The sequence below is a fragment of the Penicillium crustosum genome (assembly GCF_028827405.1).
Source record: "Penicillium crustosum strain IBT 35664 chromosome Unknown utg000002l_segment0_segment0, whole genome shotgun sequence".
NCBI classification, from domain to species: domain Eukaryota; kingdom Fungi; phylum Ascomycota; class Eurotiomycetes; order Eurotiales; family Aspergillaceae; genus Penicillium; species Penicillium crustosum.
This window is the reverse complement of record NW_026623123.1, coordinates 2,137,314-2,158,069: the sequence shown is the minus strand read 5'-3', so window position 1 is coordinate 2,158,069 and position 20,756 is coordinate 2,137,314. Positions and strand designations below refer to the sequence as shown.

The following is a 20,756-nucleotide window of genomic DNA, read 5'->3' as shown; positions in this document are numbered from 1 at the left end:
AAATCCCGAAGCCCCCTCAATCCTTAGCATTCCAGAGTTCCAGACTCCACATACTATTACTGCTCCAACAACCCTCGAACGAATTGGCCCTAGAGCCAAGAAGCTTTAGGTATACTATACGAAGATGAACAAAACACAATTTATTGAGTGGTGGCGACACACTACACACGCCTAACCAAATACTTTACGACGTAAAGTGAACTTTGAAGCGAATTATACATCACTACATTAGGAGCACTTCGACTAGGTCGCACACTATCAGACTGGACAGCCGATGGCACTTTGTCGACGATATGGAAAGGCGATTCCTTATCTATCACAGTCTGGAGGTCTTCACTTATTAAAAAAGCACCGTAAGAGCAAGACCTGTCAGCAGGGTGGAAGGAGTTCTTCTCTTCAGCAGACATTAAGGCAATCGCTACAGTTTACGGTAATATATACTATTATATCTCAAAACGAACTATATACTAATTTAATATATCTTAGTCCGAGTGTCCTTCGGAGCAGAAGACCACTTTTAATACTGAGGATTAGGAACGAATTCAAATCAATTTAATTATAATATATCAGCTCCCCTTCCAGTTCCTCGAAAGGCCGGAAATATTTGAATTTGTTCGATTTGCTCGCCTCTCAAAAGATATACCTCCAATCTTAACTCCTAAGACAGCACGGCGTCGCCTACAAATAATAGTTAAGGGGGATTATCAAAAGGCCCTTTCTCTTTTACCAAAGAATGCTAAGCTTTTAATAGCACTTGACTGCTGGACTTCACCTTTTCAACAAGCGTTCATAGCAATTACTAGCTATTTTGTGGATTCTGGCTGGAATTATCATAAGATATTACTAGGCTTTGAGCCAGTATATAGTCAGCATACTGGTAGTCACCTGAGTGAGATACTACAGGATGTACTACAGCAGCATAATATTATTGATAGAGTACTTGCGGTGACTACCGATAACGCCTCTAACAATAAAACGCTTATAGAGAGCCTTCACCAGTCGATCGAACAGCTCAATCTCCCAGATAGCACACGAGTTGTACGAATTCCATGCCTTACCTATATGATTCAGCTCAGCTTAAAGGACCTCCTTGGATTGATAAAAGCCAACCCAAACAATGATACCGCCGATACTATCTGGTCGGAGGAAGAGAACAAGTCGGCTCTTCAAAAGGCCAAATCTAAGAAAGGAATCATCTATACACTTGCAAAGGTCAGTTATTCAAAATCTTTATTAAAGCATACTTATACCATTTCTAGATCCGTGCTTTTGCAATCTATATCAACGCCAGTCCCCAACGACGGGAGTTCTTTCTAACACTACAAAACACTGAGCCGAAGCTCGTACCAATATAAGATATACGTACCCGCTGGAATTCAACATACCTAATACTTCAGCGCGTAAATCGTCTGTCCGCTACATTTAACAGGTACTGTACTCTATATAACCAGCTTCGGTTCCAGCTAAGTGTATAAGAGTGGCGGCAGGTTGAATACCTACTTTATATTACAAAACCTTTTTATATATAGACAGTCGGACTATTTAAGGTTAAGGATATCACTATTCATTGCGTGTTCGAGGTATACAACAGACTGTTTGGACATTTTGAAGACTCCTAGAAGCGCCTACACCGGAAGAAGGTTCCTTAGAAAAAGGCGATACTTTATACTTTGAAGGCTGGAGAACAGAAGCTTGCAACTTACTATAAGGATACTAAGAAGGCTTATAGGCATCTTTATACAATAGGGACGATCCTTACCCCTGTGTATAAGCTTGACTACTTTAAGGGAGCAGACTGGGCTGGTGATAATGCGGACTAGTATACAGTATACGAAAGGTCTCTACATTCCTACCTTAAGCGATACTATCAGCGCCAGCCTACAACTCAATTAGTAGATAAAGGCAAGGCTCCACAACGAACTAGGAGTATATCTAGTCTACTTACACAGACCCGACCGAGATCAGCTATCCAAGAGAAGGTTGGGTAGCGAGAAGAGTTAACAGGTTATCTCAATCTTCGTATATATACTATAGAACTTGAAACCATAATATATACTAACTTCGCAAGGAACTGATAATAATAACCTATGTCAATTCTGGAGACAACATAAGACCCAGTTCCCAACCCTTGCGGCGCTAGCCCGGGACATCTTCTCTGTTCCTGCTACTAGCGCAGGAGTTGAACGGTTATTCAGCTCGGCGCGGGATGTCTGCCATTACAGACGTAGATCTCTCAATACAACGACCATTCAAGATCTAATAATGCTCCGCTGTATAACGCGTTTTGATACAAACCACGCTCAAGGCCAGCTATCTACAGAAAGTTAGGACCCAGGTGAGAGGATGGAGGCTGATAAGGAGGCAGAGGCCCAACTATCTAATTATAATATAGCTGGTATCAGCGATGATAAGGAACTTAATTCTGAAACCGAATACGTATCTAAAGCCGATAATATAGACGCCCATGATCATGATGCTTCACCTGGTCTCCAGGACCCAGACCTACCTCTGGATCAGGAGACTCTAGATCAAGAGATTGACTCAGTTGAACTTCTAAATCATCACCCAATAGTTAGAATTGTACAAAGCGATAGCCAGCGTCCACATAGGGAACGGAAGCGTCGGAGAGATGATGATGAATATGTATATACTAAGAGGACCAAATAAAGCGCAAATAATCGAACAAATATAATAATGATCTTTTCCAGATTTCCAGATTTATTGTAAATAAAATACCCCAAAATTACTAGCTTTTCTACATAACTTATGCATATCACGAGGTTAGTCGTGTTTGCACTGTTTACAGTGCTGCAGCACTCCCGCTGCAGCACTGCAGCACCGAACCAAGTATCTGGTGCTGCCAAGCCTTGGTGCTGCAGCACCGAACCAAAGGCCTAGTGCTGCCGCAGCACTGGTGCTGCAGCACCGGTGCTGCGGGACTTGTCAAGGCCTAGGTGTACATCTGGTCTGATATCTTGTAACTATTCTTAGACTGCGCCAAAACCCGCAAACCCGCAAACCCGAAAAAACCCAACCCGCAAATGGGTTGGGTTTCGGGTAGACTTTTGTAACCCGCAATGGGTTTCGGGTTATATTGGGTAACCCATATGGGTTTGCGGGTTACCCATTCGGGTTACTAAACAGTGCAAACATAGGGAGAGTCTAAGCTAACCGTGACTAAGCATTCACCTACACCCGTCCCGCGTGTAGGTGAGCCCACACCTATTAACAAACCCATACCTGTTAACAAAAAAAATCAACATTTCAATTTTAAACCTATTTTTTACCACCAAAACCATGCCGAATTCCTCCGAAAAAGAAGAGATTCTTCTCTCAAATGCCCTCGAATCCTATAAATCAGGCCAATTTACTAGTATTCAGGCCGCAGCCTCTAATTTTGGCGTCTCAAAGTGGAAGCTTCGAAACCGAAAGGACGGTAGAACAAATGGAAAAGGCCGTGCAGCCACCAAAAAGGCCCTAAATTCCTCACAAGAGGCCTCTCTTATTCGCTGGATTGAGCACCTTAATTCAGTATATACACCGCCAACTGCTATCGATATTGAGGGTGCTGCGAATCGTCTTTTACAACATTGTGGTTCCGACCGGCAGGTTGGCAAAATGTACGGCTATCAATTCATTCAACGCCTACCACCCCATATTACTCTACGCACACAAAAACCAATGGAAAAAGCAAGGATTGAAGCTGAATTACACGGTGATTTAGTTCATTGGTACCAGGTTTTTGGCCAGTTTCTTAAAAAGAATAAAATCCAGGCCCATGAACTATACAACTGGGATGAGACTGGCTTTCAGCTTGGTATTGGAACCAAGGAAAATGTTGCTTCCACCCGTAAATATGAGACTATTGCGACCGGTGGAATAGGCCAGAATATTACCGGTATTGAATGTATCTCTGCCGATGGCTGGGTTTAGACCTTGCCAACTCCCATGGGACTAAGAAAATTTTGGTCCCATATCCTGGTCCCATCTACTCCCATGGGACTAAAAAAATTCCGGTCCCATTACCCTAGTAGCAAGTGCTTATAAAGGCAAGTCCTCCTCGCATAGCACGGATGCAATGATGAGCCTCTTCGAGGAGGATCAACCAGAGCCACCACCGCAGCCAAAGACTGGGTGACAAGAAGAACTTAAGGGATATCTTAATACTGGTATGTTTAGATGATCATGATTATAACTTAACTAAGCTAATTATATGTAGAACGGAGCGTAGTAAATCCATGCCATTTCTGGAAAGAGAATGAGTATAGATTTCCGACACTCGCAGCGGTTGCACGGGATGTCTTTTCTATCCCAGCTACTGGCGCCGGTGTTGAGCGCCTCTTTAGTACTGCTCGCGATATCTGCCATTATCGACGAGGCTCATTGAACGAAGTAACAATACAGGATTTGATGATGCTTCGTTGTTTATCCAAATTTGATATTGAAAGTGAGGAAACTGGGGAGGATTTCCAACCTGAGGCTACCTTAAATCAGGACGAAAGGACTGAGGGTGATGAGGTAAGGGAGGCGGGACTTCCTGAGTGTATACCAGAGGCAATTAGCGAGGGTGAGGACGGTGATAACTCAGATGAAGCAGGAGAGATTGTTACCGATCAGGAGGCCGCTGAGGAGTCAGGTGATGATTCGGCACTACATCCATTGCCTGCCATCGATACTACAAGTCAGGCACGCCCCCAAAGAGATCGTAAGCGGCGTAGGGATGAAGATCTATACGAGTATACTAGATAGTTTAATCACAGGATACTATAATTACACTACTTTTTGACAGGAATTAATCCAGAATCATTCAATGCTACCTCCCACTGTAAGCTAAATACCCATTAATACAGGGCATTTCTGCATATCTTATGCAGGTCACGTTTTTCTACGTGTTTGCAGTGTTTACAGTCCCATGGGAGTCCCATCAAAGTCCCATGGGAGCGGACTGGCACCTCACTCCCATCTATTGGCACTCCCATGGGACCATATGGGAGTCCCATCTACTCCCATGGGAGTGGTCCCATGGGACCAAATGATGGGAGTTGGCAAGGTCTAGGCCGCACAGAAGAAATTACAGCAGTATTACGCGGAAACGGATGATATAAGAGGTGATCTCTATGCAATTGGAACTATTCTTGCACCTGGGAATAAGCTCCAGTTCTTTCAAACTGATGACTGGGAAGAGCAGTGGGCTCGGAGGTACCGACGTAGCTTTGAAGACTACCTTAAACCATATAAGGCACGTCTGTGTAAAGGTATACTGTTTTCAGGTGTACGGCCTGTCAACCGGGTAAGATACGATGGTAGGAGAGAGGAACAGATTGTATTGTCTTCAACGTGACAAGGCTAACTCTTGTCCAAGAGGAACAGGATCCAGGGGAGTCCTATGTTATCTATCACTATACCCCGCTTTGATCACATGGGGTCAGCAACGAATCAGTGGTGCTCCACTCTCGTGGCCCAGCCGATAAGGTTAAGTGACAATTCTGTTTTCATGTTGTAAGGATCCTTTATCCGTTACAGTCTGATAGGTACACAAACGTGTCTGCCATCACAATCCTCAGCTAAATCAGGGTCTCGCCTTGATATGATGCTTGGAAGTCCTCAGTCTCACAATATATCGCGTGATGAGCTTACACAATATCTTGAAAGTGGTAAGTATAAAACTTAAACACTACTATTATATACTAATATATAATAGATCCTATTAATATATCACCCCTTCTATTCTGGAAGGATAGCCAGCATCGATTCCCAGCTCTTGCAAGCGTCGCTCGGGATGTTCTCTCGGTCCCAGCAACTGGCGCGGGCGTTGAAAGACTATTTAACTCTGCTCGTGATATCTGCCACTACCGCCGAGGTAGGCTTAATACCAACACTATCCAGGACCTTATGATGTATCTGTGTACATCGAGGTTTGACTTCGAAGAGGAACAGTATGAATTCCTAAAGGAATTTTTCTCCCGTGATGAAGTTGAGGCAGCGAACGAAGAGCAGGGTGATAGTCTTAGTCTTTACGAGTTTGATCCGATTAGTGATAACGAGGAAGATGATATGATAGAAGAGAACATTGATAGAGGGGAGGCTGATCAACCTATACCTACTACCAATAATGATCATAATCGTGATCCTCCATTGCCTGGAGCGGAGGAAGGGAATACTCAGAATCGTATATTAGTTAGAACCCGGAAACGTGTGAGAAAGGATAATGATGAATGGGAGTATCATTAGAGTTATATATATAATTATTCTATTTATAATAAAACACTTAAAGCCGTTTAAAGCATACTATGTGAAAAGTAAATACAATAAAATACAAGTAAAAACTGGATAATTTATGCAGCTTAGACTCTTGCTATGTTTGCACTGTTTAGTAACCCGATGGGTAACCCGCAAACCCATATGGGTTACCCAATATAACCCGAAACCCATTGCGGGTTATAAAAGTCTACCCGAAACCCAACCCATTTGCGGGTTGGGTTTTTTCGGGTTTGCGGGTTTGCGGGTTTTGGCGCAGTCTAACGACTACTCGTAGGCCTGAGGATAGGGGAAAGTAGATAGCATATGTAGTCAGCTTATCGCGTGCGTAATTCAACCGTGGTGTAGACAAAGTGACTTCTAGAGGTACAGTAGTTTTCGAAATCAGTTATACCTCCACACTCCCAAGACTTAATTGCCGGAAACAAATTCCGACATTTACGAGTTCTGATTGGATATCTTGTTGTCAAATGCTTTCCAGACCGCTTTCCGAACTAGTATCTGTAATTTACAGTACCGCAGTATACGTCGGTTATTTGGGTCTTAATGCGATGACTCATCAAATGTAACGAAGCAATTACAGTCACAGTTCTGCCATCATTACAGAGCGGTGCTCCAGAAGGGCGTAGCGTCTACCGGGTATATTCTCCGGCAATCAAGTGGAAAGAGAGCAGAGGTATAACTGATTTCGAATATTACTGTATGGAAAAGCCTGTACATGAATTAATGAGAAGCTCTCGTGAAGGTTCGAGAACTATTAGTTATATGTTAACTAGTTAAGCCAACAAGGTATGTACGGCCTGGAAAATATGGCAGAAATAGGCTTGGCACGGGGCTTGCCCAGGACATCTCTAACCTGGGTGAAATTAATTTTTTGCTCTAGACTTGGGGGGGGTTGCCTAGCTATTAGGAAAAATGCGCTGAGTTGGAGTGGAGACTGCTTTCTACCCAATGATATTCAATAAACACCCTACTTCTTTCGGTTATTTAAAAAGAAAATGAATTATTTAATTTTCTTTTCAACGCCCACATTTCTAAGACAACCGATTGTTTAATCAACAGCTGCAAGTTTGCTTGCCGTTAGCCCTCATTTCTCACCACTATGGGCCTTGTTCTTATTCGATTGAGCAACGTGCAGGTCAAAACACCACTGTCGCACATTGCAACATTGTTTAGGCAACCGTTCAGGTTTCTTCCTACGTATCTGAGTGTTGAGAAGACGATCCGTCTATCCATGCTCACAAATGACGAGACACTGCTTGTAAGAACGATAAATGCCGTGCATAGAACGCATAACAGGCGCACTGAAAGTATTAGGAACTCCACGGACCCAAGGCCTGGTGGTGAGCTCAAAACCAATCACATTTGTGAGCGATAAAATTAGTATATAAAAGAAAACGGCAGATTTACAAATTGACCCGTCGCTTTGCACCATATCACACATAGATTAAATAATGATGGCTGCCAGAATATGCTATCGTCCCACTGCTCCATACCAGCATAACCCTAAGATAGCACCCATTACAATTGCCACGGGTGGGGGCACATTGAACCATGCACTCCCTGAATATGTTACCGCCGCAACAACCACCCACCATGGTTCCTTACCCAGACTCTGTCCGTCGCTTCTTTCAGAAGTCAGGTATCCAATCTCCCACAGCCGGTATACAGCTGTGAATACTAGCCCGACTGCAGTGGCATTCACTCCTCTGAGGAAGTCGACCACGTATTTCTTCTTCCGCAACACACGCCAGAAGCTTTGGATTGCAACGGCCAGCGTGATTCCCGGAAGGAAGATTCCTAAACCGCCGAGGAACGCACCGAAGACGGTCGGAAATTTCGAGCGCTGTAGTGCCAGTGCACCCAAGAAGACAGCGAAGTTGAAGTTGGGACCGGGAAATGCTTGAATAATAGCAAGGCCGATCAGGAAGTCTCTACTAGAGACCCAACCGGGATCGACGACATAGGAGCGTAAGAGGGGAATAACAACAGGACCTCCACCAAAGATGACAGTGCCAGCAAGATACATATTGGCAAAGAGGTCGAGAACCAGTGGGGGTGCGGCGATCTGGCCTCTGACAACGAGAATTGAGATGAAGGAAGCTAACTATATTAGTGTTGACTCCCAGGGATTTCGTTAGGATGGGGTGCACACCGAAAAAGAGACACGTAATCAAAACTCCGACCCGAATCCGGATAATGTGCTGCTGTGAAGGAGCTTCAGCGGACTGCGCTGGGCTTGTAGAATCAACTGTGCTCCGTGGTAATCCTTCAACTCTAGGATCCGTCCTTCGTGATCGCGTCGTCTCACTCCCTTGCACTCTATTCAATTCCAGGGTTGTATCGTCCATGGCGATAGGGTCCCCATTTGCCTCGTCCTGTTGTTGAGGACGACCATGTCTGTTCTTCCAAGCGATTTTTGCTCTCAAAAATTGTTGATACAACCGTCCATCCCAGATGCTCGTGAGAAAGCCACCAATAACCATCAGCACGGGGAAATACCAGAGCGCATTGTAACATAGACCAGCACATGCGCCAAAGATGACAAGGATGCGGGATAGTTTATCGCGAATAGCTTTTTCGGCCAACTGTACGGCCGCAAGTGCAACGATACCTACTGTAGAGGCGTTGAGGCCGCAAAGTAAAGCGTAGGCAGGTTCGGGAAGAGTTTCACTCATGTTTTGCACCCCAAGTGAGAGGGCATACATGCCAATTGCGCCAGGAAGACTGACACTGTTAGTTGAAGATCAACAGATGGCGGGCTTTGCAGCATAAGGGTATGAATCACCTCCAAATTAAGAACACAAGCATGGCAGGAATAAATCCTGCATGTAGTAGGGCTAGGCAGAAAACCATCTTCGTGCTACCGGGACCCGGAAGACCCTGGCAGATAGCAAAGAGTTCCTGATACTATGAGATTTGTTAGGAGACCCTATGACATTGGGACGCGCCAACATGAGGATAAGAGAGAACCGTACAGTCTGCTCATCTACCCATTTTTCCTTGTCGCCCTTTCCCTCCACGAACCTGCTATGTAGTATCTGGAAGTGTACTGGCGGTCCTCCGAAGGCTGTAAAGCCTAGATCCCATGTACGCAAAAAGACGTCCAACAAACGACTCAACAGAGGTCTTTCCGATTCCTCATTTTCCCTTGAAACCCGGTTTCCCCATTTGTGATCCAGCCGGGCGAGGGAAGAGAGGCCTTGGGAAAAGGGGGCGAGGAGTGGCATACTGCCCCCTCAATTGCTGCGCAGATAGATCGCTCAAGCACAAATTGCAAGTTATATAAGGAGTATTAGATCCTCTCAAACGTGAGCAGTGCTCCCTATAAACCTTTGGTCGTCGTGCCTTCTAGGTTAAATACCACGCTGGATCCATGACTGAAATGGATGGGTGGAAGCCAAGATGTTTAGGTAAGCTCCCCCATCGCTCTAAAGTCAACCCAACCAATCAAAGATATGGCAATGAAACACGTGCTGTACCGCAATACGGGACTAGGAAAGCCTATTCGGACGGGGAATGTCACTGCATTGGTGTTACTTGACGGAGGCGACGCCAAGAATGGAAAGAGTTTTCTTGGCAGTCATCCGAGCTAGCGGAGTCAGAATCAAGTTAGAGCATTGGGCTCCTTTGCGCATTGCTGACCGCCTCTAGGAAGCCCCGGCGATTCGCCAAGCTGCTATTTTCCCATGCTACATCTCCCACTTTGTTATATAGCGGTGCCCACATAGAATACCCTGCTATGTACATGTATAGGTCGTTTGAGAATATACACAAGTGCTTGGTTACGTCTTCTGTCAGCGTTAGTCTCCAGTCATCACAATAGGGTGTCTGCACATTGTGGAAAGCTGCCAAGGTTGCGCAGAATGGGAACAAGTGGTAAGAGTATGGATGTACTGTATGACTGATTTCGGAAACTATTGTAACATCTTTACAAAATGACAAAAGAAAATTCGCCTAGTACTTATACCAGGCCAAGGGCGGATTTAGACAAGCGAGAGACAGTTCAGTAGCCCGGACTTGGACTAGCTTTTCCCCGCAAATAGAGCACTCACAGCACATGTCATTTGGGAAGGGCTTGATATGCCTGTTGACGAAGTGTCGGCTGAGAGAACCAATATTCTTGTACATCTCTAGTCGTTGACTTTCTGGCAGCCTAGGATTACCAAAGCAAAGAAAGCAGATCGTTGGCCTCTCTTTGGGAGATTTGATGCAAACCGTGACATGGGGCTTAAAACTACAACAACCACGTGACACTCTTCGCCGGCAATAGTGCTACTGAACCAGTGAATCTTCGATTTTATAGCGCTATTATGATCGTTAGCCTCTAAGCCTAGAGCATCGTATCAGAAGCAGGACGGAAAAATAAAGAGAAAGACTTAGGGGCAAGAGAAGATTTGAAGCCGTTGATTTAACGAGTTGGCTACAGTATAAACCACGATCCACTAGAAGCGGAACATCTAGCTAGCCAATGATATCTCGCATTTGCCACCCCTGTTTTGGGTTGGCAATCAGGTCTCCGTGAGTCTTCATATGTAGTCTTTTTTCCTTACAGAGCCCTCTTCCGTCTAGAGAACTACTGCGTATGGAAAATTACTGCGTATGGAAATCATCTTTGGACTGTCAACAGCTATATTCAGTAAATTAGACTATTGTGATGATGGTTGCATGAAATCTCTTACTAAGGATAGGAAAACAAGGTTCTTTCTGGTGAAAGTTTCGCTTTGGCCTTACGACTTCATATAGGTTGTTGCGGTGTATCGTTATCAGCCTGCTGCAGGTCCTGGTCTGTCACTAGCATTGGGGCTGGATAGTAGGAGTTCTTGATAGGTCAGTCATCTTTTCATCAGAGCCATAGTTTGAGACATACTAATTGCGAGCTAAGGAAAGCCCAAAATCCCGAAGTATCCGCTGATAAAATATGTACCTGGCCCGTCTCTCGGATACGAATTCCCACGCATACATCTGCGCTGCACATCCTACTATATTCGCATGCCTTTTTCATCAGACTTGCTTTACGACGGCATTGTTTTTGCCGTATCAATTTTCGTTTCGAAGTCGTATCCTTGGACCTGGTAGCCTTGATAGCGGCCATTGAGCGCGTTGCCTTGATATCTGGGGGTAGAGAAACCTATGTAGAAAAATATAGATAGCGTGGACTCTTATAAAACTTAGGTCCGCTAATGGGAAAGGGCTCAATAAATATAAATGTTATTGTACAAAGGGGAGACATCAATTATAGAATGCAAAAAGACTACGATATTTCTCAAAGTATTACACGAAAATTGGTCCTTTAGGTGTTGAACTCATAAAGGCGGCCCCCGTAAGACTGGAAGGGCAATCACCGGTGTTATTTGCGGTCATCAAATAGGTGCGGCAACGTGAAAGCGACCGTACTTTCAACATATTGCCCGCCATCCCTTTTACGTCACAACAGCATACTTTCAGCACCAGCAAACCCTTCATGTTGATCAAAATCTTCATCAGTGCATGTACGTGATCTCAAACCGCCGGGCAAATAAACTCATCATCAGTTAACGCTGTTTCAGGGCAACAGAAAGAAGAGGTGATGCATATTAACTGGGCAAAAAGCTGGTGTAAATTTTCTTTTTAGAGGGGGGCATCATGTTGATAAACGATAAGATACAACGGTTATTTGGGAGTCGACCGAACGTGCATTGTCAACGACGCTACTAGTGCTGCAGAATAATGAGGATAGAATAATTAATAGCGTGCTAAGAGTTGTCAACGAGTGTTAAAAGGCCAATTAATGCTAGTAAAGCATGAAGGTCAACGGGCAAGAGAAGATTTACAGCCGATGATTAAACAATTGATTGTCTCAGAAATCCGACTACAAAATCGTTGAAAAGAATAAACAAACCGATTAATTTATTTATCTTTTTAATCAACGAAGTGAAAGAAGGAAGGTGTTTATTGAGTATGATTGGCTAGGGAACACTCTCCACTTTAAATGAAGCGAATTTCCTAATACTCAGGCACCCCCCAAGTCTGTTGCAAGAATTATTTCATCCTACCTACCTAGAAAAATTGTCTGGGACCATGGCATACCCACTTTTATGACATAGACTGCCCTGCTATGTCGCACTACATAGACTGCCCTGCTCGAGCCGTGGAATGTGGGCCAGCTAGGCTCTTGACCACATGTCACCGAGAACTTCCTTCGTGGTTGACCTACGCATTTAAAGCAATAAACGATTGACAGCAAGATCACCAAAATTACCCGTCAATAACTGTTGATATCCTATTTGCTCAACGTTTATCGAATTCATTAGGTGCAATGGTCACACATTTTCCAGCATGTTGGAGCCCAACCCAATTTCCACAGTATCATTCCTTAAAGGGCATCCGTTTCATATCCCCAGCGAATATGAGACCTCAAACACGTTGAATCGGGCTCACGGCCCGTCAATTCCCTCAACACCGCCACATATAATTGGGTTTGCCAGCGACCAAACACCTTAAGCTACTATACATGCTGAACTCTGACAGAGCAAGATAGTACAGGAACTCCGATTACTCTGTAGACTTCTGAAAGATGGAAAGTGGTTGGAGCAAAGACTCCCCACCACTACATGTAAGGCTAGTAGGACTACTGTACAGCTTCGGGGCGGATCATGATAAGTTCGGGGGTATTGGCTACGGTGAGGTTTTTTTCAGCCGCGAGGAAGGGCCCGGAATATTAGTTCGGCCGAAAGCCGATGTGATGAATGAGCCTCTCTCAGCAACACTCAGAGTACCACTAGTCCAAATTAGGTGCCTAAAGGAAGAACAGTTTGTTGTTGAGCCAATAATGAACTCATCTGTGGTGAAGCAATTTGACTAACTTAGAGCGGTTAGCGTTTGTCTTTACTCTGCTCAGAGTCCACATGCCGGCTCTTTCCCAGATCCTTTTCCTATACAGTAGCGCCGCAGATTGGGTACGAAGAATCCCAGCCACTGTTCTCAAAGTACTAGGATTGTATATCATGTATCGAGGATCATGCTTTTGGTCCGGGATCCGTGCTTACGCATGCGATATGCGTCGGATATCTCGACTTTGTGCTTGCGCAAATCATATTTGGAACTTCCTTTGTTATAAATATGTCCTCAATTTGATGTACGAGCGACTAAAATGGGTCATTCCTCAAGTTCAAGCTGAGGGTAGAGAATTTCGTTTTCTTGTTTCTCTTTCTTTCCGTCTCATTCTGCTAGCCACGGCCTAGACCCCATGTTTCCCAATACAGATTAGTGTCACACATGCGACCAAAAATAGAGGCAGTTTGATTTCTCTCCCCCAACATCTCCTGGTTGGAGTTTACATCCACAGCACAACACAGCATGGAGGAAATATTTCAATCTTTGACAGCGGAGAAAATCCAGGAGCTGCTAGTACTCTGCGGAATCAGTGACTGCAGCGATGAGCCTATCAAGCAACACATCCTTGGCATTTCTGACTTCAGTGAGCCCCCAGACTGCTGTTCGAGCAACTATTTCCACTGACACGCAAAGTCCGCCAAACGAGGCAGCAGGTAGGAATAACAGATCCACCACCACTTCCTACTCCCAAAGCTAGTCCGGATCCTGAAGCAAAGCGCGGCTCTTATCGGTTCCTCACCACACCTGAAAAACGAAGTAGAGCGGACTACACGGGGCTAGACGCACCGTCCCATAAGAAGAAAAGGAAGAACAAAGTCAAGGCGAAAAACAAGACTACTCTCAAAGAAATGTCGCAAGGGATGAATGGTGCCGTACCACCTCTAGAAGGAGGCATACCTACCGATTCTCCGTTGGCGGATGAAGCGAACACAGCGATGAACTTACCTCGGGCTGGGACTCCCTTGACCGACACGAGCACCTCTCGATATGGAGAGGCGCCGCGCAGTGTTGTTGAAAATATACTTGTCAACTGTATAAAAATTAACGATCCTCTTGGAAGGTACGGGCACCGTTCAAAGCAGGCAAATATCACGACGAAGGTTGAGGCGATTTAGAGTTTTGTGGATGACATTGTCAAGTTGCAATACCCCGATGCAGTCCAGCTAATCAAGCAGGAGAATGCTTTCTCGGCAAGCAAAAGTATCCAATCTCGATTTAACGAGACCGTGTATTGGGAAATCATCAAAAAAGGCGCCGAACTCCTTGACCCAAAGGATTTGCCAACCTCTAAAGGCCCTCTTGATGAATTCACGATGGCCGAGAAGGTCGCTACCGAGCGCTTCATGAGGGAAGCGGGTTATGGACTTAGCCTCGCTAATCAACGACAGTGCCGTCTTTTTTGGAAACGACTGTTCGAGATGCGGAACGCGGGTGTTGACAAAATTCTCTTGTATCGCACAAAGGAATTCGACCGCTTCTGCAAAAGCTACTCATCAGAAGCTGGGGCTTCTTTAGTAAAGATGGTCCGGAACTGGGAAAAAAGATATGCCTTCCATATCAAACAGTTGGAAGAGCGTGTGGCCGAGGAGAGCAAGGGCGGTTTCACAGGAAGACTATGGCTGAGCCAACCGCTTGTAGCGGACAGACTTAGTGTTCCTGAAAATGCGTGGAACAGCGCTATCAACCCATGGTCCTCCAGCGTAGAGGAAACCGTCTTCCAATTGAGCGGATCACACGAGCCATCCGCTGTTACGCTCGGTGGGTTCTTTGACTTGCAGCCAAAGGCAGAAACAATGCGGAACAAGTCTATTTTCGTTATTCTTCAACCCAAAGATGATGTCTTTCTCACGGTTTGCCCCATCATTTCAGTCCAGGAAGGAGATACCCTTGGGAGATTTGCTGGAGTGATTCGGTACTCTTCAGAATGCAGCGTTGTCTACGGTATACCTGGTCCCGAAGAAAACCTTTGGCTGGATTACTCCACGGTGACTGGGGCACTAAACTTCATGAAGGTATCTGCTCCTGGAGGTGACTCCAATGTTCGTCTTCAGTGGGAGCTCATCGATGGACGGAGTGAAGGGCATCTCATGTGGAAAGTCTCGGTTGTTGCTCTTCGGGCAATTCAACCATTTGAAGAAATTGTTCGCGCTGCTCCTCAAAAAGAACAATATCTCCTGCACCAGTCGCCGGCTTGCGCAAAGCGAGGATATATGAAGTACCGAAGCTCCTGATTCTTGTTTTTTATTTACTTCTAGCTGCTCATTAAATAGAATTATCGCTAATGATAAAGTAAGATTTATGCGTATACGCAGAGATGAATCATACTCGTTGCATTTTGGAGCCCAGCTGCTTTACAACAAAGTAAGAAAGCTGCAACATATGCTGAATGTACGGTCGATTTTGGCCACGCCTCCTATCTCCTACTGTCAGCCTTAGCTGTACTTAAACCACATTTTTTGACATGGAAGTGTAGCAAACATGATTCTGTTCCTGATTTGATAGACGATAGAATCTATTTGATCTACCAGCAACGGGTGAAGACATGAAGTCATGCCCACCGTAACCGCAAGCGCTGGCAACAAATTCGAACTCATGGTCGTTTCTGCAAATAGGTAGGTCCGACCATTCCTTCTTCAATATGGGTTGGCACTCTCTATTGCCTACTTTCTCATCCTCTTGCTTAGCAGCGTCGAACATGTACCGAAGCACTGCCCGACAGCCCATCTACGTCCCGGCGCATCGCAGGTCAGTTCTTGGTATCCGGTGGCCACTCGCTTCGATTGTTGCAGCACCACTCGAGATTTTATGCGGTGGGAACTCGTTTTGCCTTAAGACACTCCACGAAAAGTTGGAAGATGTTCACAAAGCCTTTTCCAAGTGACTTGTTGGTTTTGAGATTCTTTCGCACATCGGGATCGAGGTGCACGAGGATCTGGTCATTGTTCTTTACCCAAAAGCCACCATCATGGATTTCCTCCTGAATAAGGTCGTACATAGTCTCGCCTTGAAGGATCAAAGAAATTTTCATTCGGGCCGACATAAGCCCTTCCAGGCACTCTCCGCATGTACACCCGTATCGGAGGGTCAACGGCAAGCAAACTTGCAGTTGTTTTCTCAGAAATGCGAGGGTTGGAAAGAAAAATTGTAACCGGGCCTTCGAACCCGACACCCCTGCGGTGGTCCAGGGGTGTCGGGTTCGAAGGCCCGGATAATTATAATTAATTAATTGTGTTTTTAAAGAAGTGTAGGGTATTTATTGGAATATTATTGGGTAGACAGCAGTCTCCACTGCAATTCACGCGCAGTTTTCCTAATACCTAGGCACTTCCCCCAGCCAACACCCATATACGAACTGCGCTACTGAACGCTCTTACCGAACAGGACGCGCAAGTGGCTGGGTTTGGCTCCACAGAGACCGGATACGTGATCCGATTCAACGATACGGAGTCGGCCGGCGTCGCTCGCAACAACACCCAATGGTTGATCGAACTGGGTAACATCACGAAGATAGTCAAACCGCTGTTTGGCATCGTTGTTCACTGCACTCCAACAGAAGACTTGGATCTGGAACACGCCAGAGAGCAAGCTATCGAAAAGATTTTGAATGAGAAAACCGGGAATTCAGAATCGAGGAAGTAGCTTGGTTAAAGAACAAGGAAAAGCACTAGGGAAGTTCGCACCGCTGGGCATTTGGTTAGACTCGTACGAGGCAGCAGATTGGGTTCTAAACAACGGCCTGCTGGTTGGCGAAACATACATTGGTAGTATGGAACGCTGTGAAATCAAGCGGAAGCGATATTTGCGCTGTCAAAGATTCGGCTACCTGGCCTGGTCGTGCAAGAAAATACCGCGGTACGGTCACTGCGGCGGCCCTCAGGGGTGCGAACGTGATGCCTCGATTGCAGTGGTAAACACCCAACTGGAGACCGACAGTACCCGAACCTCGTCGAACCCGTCACAATGTTTGAGACAAACTCACGAGTACTAAATCGAGGGCGGGGATGGAAGCCCTGATCAGTGACCACCAGAGCCAGAACTTGGACGTACTGCTCATTCAGGAGTCGTCCGTCACAACCTATCGAACACATATCAACCATAGCGCCTGGCGGCTGCACCGACCGACGGAGAACAGCGACTCGGCCCGGTTTCGAAGTCTGATCTACGTCAATCGAAGGATCTCGACGTCGTCTCACCGACAGGTGCCGTGCGACCACCCGGACCTGACGGCGATCAAGAATTGGACAGCCTACTCTCTGATTCTCCTCTGATCAGTCTACCGCCAACAAGTGCCACTACACACCCCGCACGAGGCATCAACAGGATCAGCGCTGACAACCGCCCGGGGCGCAATCCAATCCACCATCCGGGATGAAAAAAGGACAACCGGAGACTTCAACCGCTACCAACCAACATGGGGCGGTAACCACATTTAGCTTCGCTTCACAGAGGACGCGAGCGAGCTGCTCGATTTCTTAGAAGCCTATGGCCCACGAGGAACAGCAACATATTGGTCTTTAAGCCAGGAGGACGTCCACAATCGATCAAACAGTAACCGACAAGCCTAATCCCCTCATCAAATTATAGAACTACGGGTCAGACCACCGGGCAACCTATTCAGAATGGAACCTCGCGGCCCCACGCAACCCCACATCCAAAACAAGAAAGACCTACGACCGAGCGGACTGGGACAAGATCGGGAAAAGGTTCGGCGTCAGATAGAACCGTGGGAACAGGTGGACACGAATTTGTGTCACGTGGGAGGAGGTCCTCAGTTTAGTTCCAACTGCCCTTCTCCAATATTCTTATTCAATCTTGTTAAATCTTGCTCCAAGAACGAAACTCGAGCATGGCCGGTGTTTTCCTCCCATACCACGAACCTGGAAGTATGTACCCAAGCATATGCCGATTGATCTATGCTCATTTCCTCACTGATCTATAATTGCAGTTGTCGAAATCCTCATTCTCGTTTCTTTCTTCTTCTTCCTTTCCCTTGCAAGATGGGTCTCCGCGACCGCAATCCAGGCCGGAATTATAGGTCAAATCGTCGTCGGCATCATCTACGGAGTACCCTTGGCCAACATTCTTCAACATCACTGGCAAGAGACCTTTGTCAGCCTTGGATATGTCGGGCTGATTTTGATCATTTTCGAAGGTAAGTGAAAATTTTCATCGTGGCTGCTTCGCTGCTTGGCTTCTTGGCTTCTTGGGACACTGATGTCATTCATTCTAGGCGGTCTTGGCGCCCGTGTGGACTTGCTTAAGCAGAACTTCACTTTGAGTATGATCAGCGCCGCAACTGGAGTTTTATTCCCTATTGGTATTTCATACCTTTTGCTCTTTCTTGGTTTTGGATATGGTTGGTTTTATTTGCCCCAAATTTTTAGTCATCAGTTAACTTGGACTAGGTGCGGTTGAGACCTTCATTATCGGCGCATCTCTTTCCGCTACTTCACTCGGTAAACTATCCCCCCAGAAACGTTGGTTTGACCATTACTGATAGATATTCAGGGACTACCTTTGCTGTGATCAGCTCTACGTCCCACTCAGTCAACCTCGCCGAGACTCGAGTAGGGTCAGTTTTGGTGAGTGCGGCTGTTATCGACGATGTTGTAGGACTTGTTATGTTAAGGTGTGATACTTATCTGGAATGAGATAAGGTGTGATGAACTCGTCAAGCTAACTATCTACAGTGTGATTGGAGATTTGGGCAAACTTTCAGGAAGCGGCGATAGCGTCAATTTGGGATGGCTCATTGGGCGTCCAATAGTGGCATCGATAGGCATGGCGGCCGTAACGCCCATCGTTACAAAATGGGTCTTTGCGCCATTTTTCCGTAAGTTCATTGAACATCGCTTTGCGCGCTACGACCATATCTCCAACATCATCCTCATGACCCTTGTTCTTTCGGCTTTTATATCCATCGCTGGCTTTACTGGTACATCCGTCTTATTTGGTGCCTTCCTGGCGGGTGTATTTCTTACATACATACCGAGCAAGCACCCCGAGGGACCGTTTGTTGTCCTGAGCCGCGAGGAGGGCGAGCGTGAGGCGGATAAAAGCCCCACTTTCATTCATACCTTTGAGAAATACTTGTTAGGGCCCCAGCAGTATTTGATGGAACCATTGTTCTTCTCAAGTATCGGATTCGCGATTCCGTTTGTGAAGCTGTGGACCGGGGAACGCATTTGGAAAGGGATTGTTTTCACCCTCCTGATGACGTTTGCAAAGGTATGCAGACACATTCAATAGTCGTTCCTCAGCAATCGAACTAAAATAACAAATAGTTTATCGTCGGAATCTGGATACCCGTATGGCAACTCACTTTGGGGGTAAAATCTCATGAAGAGTCACCCGAAGAGCACAAAACACAGGGGAAACCAAAAGTCGAGAAAAAGATCCCAAGCGTTGAACAAAGCGATCAGGAGAAGGGGAAGATGTGGAAACGGGCCTGGCTGGCCGCAACACTTCTAGGATCTGCTATGGTAGCACGCGGTGAGATTGGGCTCCTGATAATTGAAATCGGACATAACGAAACTCCGTACGTTAGTGATGAAGGTTTCTACACTGGCGTCTGGGCGATTCTTTTGAACACCATCATTGGCCCAGTTAGCGTTGGTCTCCTTGTTCGATTCTACGTGCACGAGCTCAAGGGGGTGATTGGGGAATGCAGCGTACTCCTCTGGCTAACCCGGGCCATGGTAATAGTGGGCATGGAGCGGTATAGACATTCTGTTCAAAGATCACATGTCAGGTGGGAGGACATGGCTGTACATAGAATGTGGAAGTGCTATGAGGGAGCGGTATGCATTGTGATATATCTGACTGATAAGCTGAATACCCTGAAAAATGTGAGAAGAAACCCTTGTTTGAAGTGAAATCAGGTGTGAAAGTACGGATTAAGCTTTTTTGTACAATCCATGGATGGGTTGATGTCCGAAAGCGAAGGTGTCCATGTGGTGATGGGCGGGGTTAATTTCGGTTGCTCAGCCACAAGCTGGTTGCTTGGCCTCACCTTCCCCATCTCACCTCCCAAAGAGGATCGATCATGCGGGTATAAAACCGCATTGGCAATATTGAGCCATTGGTCAAGTTTCTATTTATTGTTGATTTGTCTATTTACTACAACATGGAAAAAGATTTACATTTATGGTTCCATGGTTTCGCACAGAAAGTCTGCGCAATCTCATGGAATTATGGGGCATGTTGGCAAGGACCAAGGAGTACAGTCGTTCGGATAGATATGAGGAGAAACATCAAAATGTTTCGGAACTTGATCGGCTTCATGGAAGTCAACGGTTTATACATTGACCGAGACGGTATGAATGCATCAGAATCCATAGGATTCAATAGTAGTAGTCGAATATCGAGCGTATAGCTTGCTCATATTTGCACCGACATGTTCGGGAGCTGCTAGTCACGTGATGGGCCTTCGGACTAGTGTAATGTCACTTGACCAAGAAACTAGTGATTCAATGTTCATTTTCAGACGACCACCTCCTATCCTTCGTCTCGCCACTTTCAGCAACCTTATTGATATATTATACACACAACCTACCCCACCTACAAAGGTTATCCAAATGAACTGGCGTGCGATCAACAAGCTAGTATCAGCTCTTGCGCGC

At 45.9% G+C, this 20,756-nt stretch overlaps 6 protein-coding genes across 6 annotated transcripts; 5 read left to right on the top strand and 1 right to left on the bottom strand.

The window, feature by feature from the left end:
* Positions 1-3,297: 3,297 nt before the first annotated feature.
* N7487_004336 (uncharacterized protein) lies at positions 3,298-3,933 on the top strand (the record flags this gene model as incomplete). Its single annotated transcript, XM_056872083.1, has 1 exon — positions 3,298-3,933. The coding sequence occupies one exon, from the start codon at positions 3,298-3,300 to the stop codon at positions 3,931-3,933; it is 636 nt and encodes a 211-aa protein (XP_056729803.1).
* Positions 3,934-7,732: 3,799 nt separating this feature from the next.
* N7487_004335 (uncharacterized protein) lies at positions 7,733-9,488 on the bottom strand (the record flags this gene model as incomplete). The annotated part of the gene is made up of 4 exons (XM_056872082.1): positions 7,733-8,361; positions 8,414-8,985; positions 9,047-9,168; positions 9,237-9,488. The coding sequence occupies 4 exons, from the start codon at positions 9,486-9,488 to the stop codon at positions 7,733-7,735; spliced, it is 1,575 nt and encodes a 524-aa protein (XP_056729802.1).
* Positions 9,489-13,596: 4,108 nt separating this feature from the next.
* N7487_004334 (uncharacterized protein) lies at positions 13,597-15,365 on the top strand (the record flags this gene model as incomplete). The annotated part of the gene is given in 3 exon segments (XM_056872081.1): positions 13,597-13,717; positions 13,768-14,234; positions 14,250-15,365. The coding sequence occupies 3 exon segments, from the start codon at positions 13,597-13,599 to the stop codon at positions 15,363-15,365; spliced, it is 1,704 nt and encodes a 567-aa protein (XP_056729801.1).
* A 319-nt stretch (positions 15,366-15,684) lies between these two features.
* On the top strand, positions 15,685-16,773 carry N7487_004333 (uncharacterized protein; the record flags this gene model as incomplete). The annotated part of the gene is made up of 3 exons (XM_056872080.1): positions 15,685-15,746; positions 15,819-15,879; positions 16,516-16,773. 3 exons carry the CDS (start codon positions 15,685-15,687, stop codon positions 16,771-16,773), a joined length of 381 nt encoding a protein of 126 aa, XP_056729800.1.
* A 362-nt stretch (positions 16,774-17,135) lies between these two features.
* N7487_004332 (reverse transcriptase) lies at positions 17,136-17,853 on the top strand (the record flags this gene model as incomplete). Its single annotated transcript, XM_056872079.1, has 4 exons — positions 17,136-17,286; positions 17,407-17,553; positions 17,581-17,663; positions 17,719-17,853. 4 exons carry the CDS (start codon positions 17,136-17,138, stop codon positions 17,851-17,853), a joined length of 516 nt encoding a protein of 171 aa, XP_056729799.1.
* Positions 17,854-17,980: 127 nt separating this feature from the next.
* Positions 17,981-19,927, top strand: N7487_004331 (cation:proton antiporter; the record flags this gene model as incomplete). The annotated part of the gene is made up of 7 exons (XM_056872078.1): positions 17,981-18,017; positions 18,080-18,286; positions 18,365-18,490; positions 18,643-18,763; positions 18,825-19,362; positions 19,419-19,832; positions 19,910-19,927. The coding sequence occupies 7 exons, from the start codon at positions 17,981-17,983 to the stop codon at positions 19,925-19,927; spliced, it is 1,461 nt and encodes a 486-aa protein (XP_056729798.1).
* Positions 19,928-20,756: the final 829 nt, after the last annotated feature.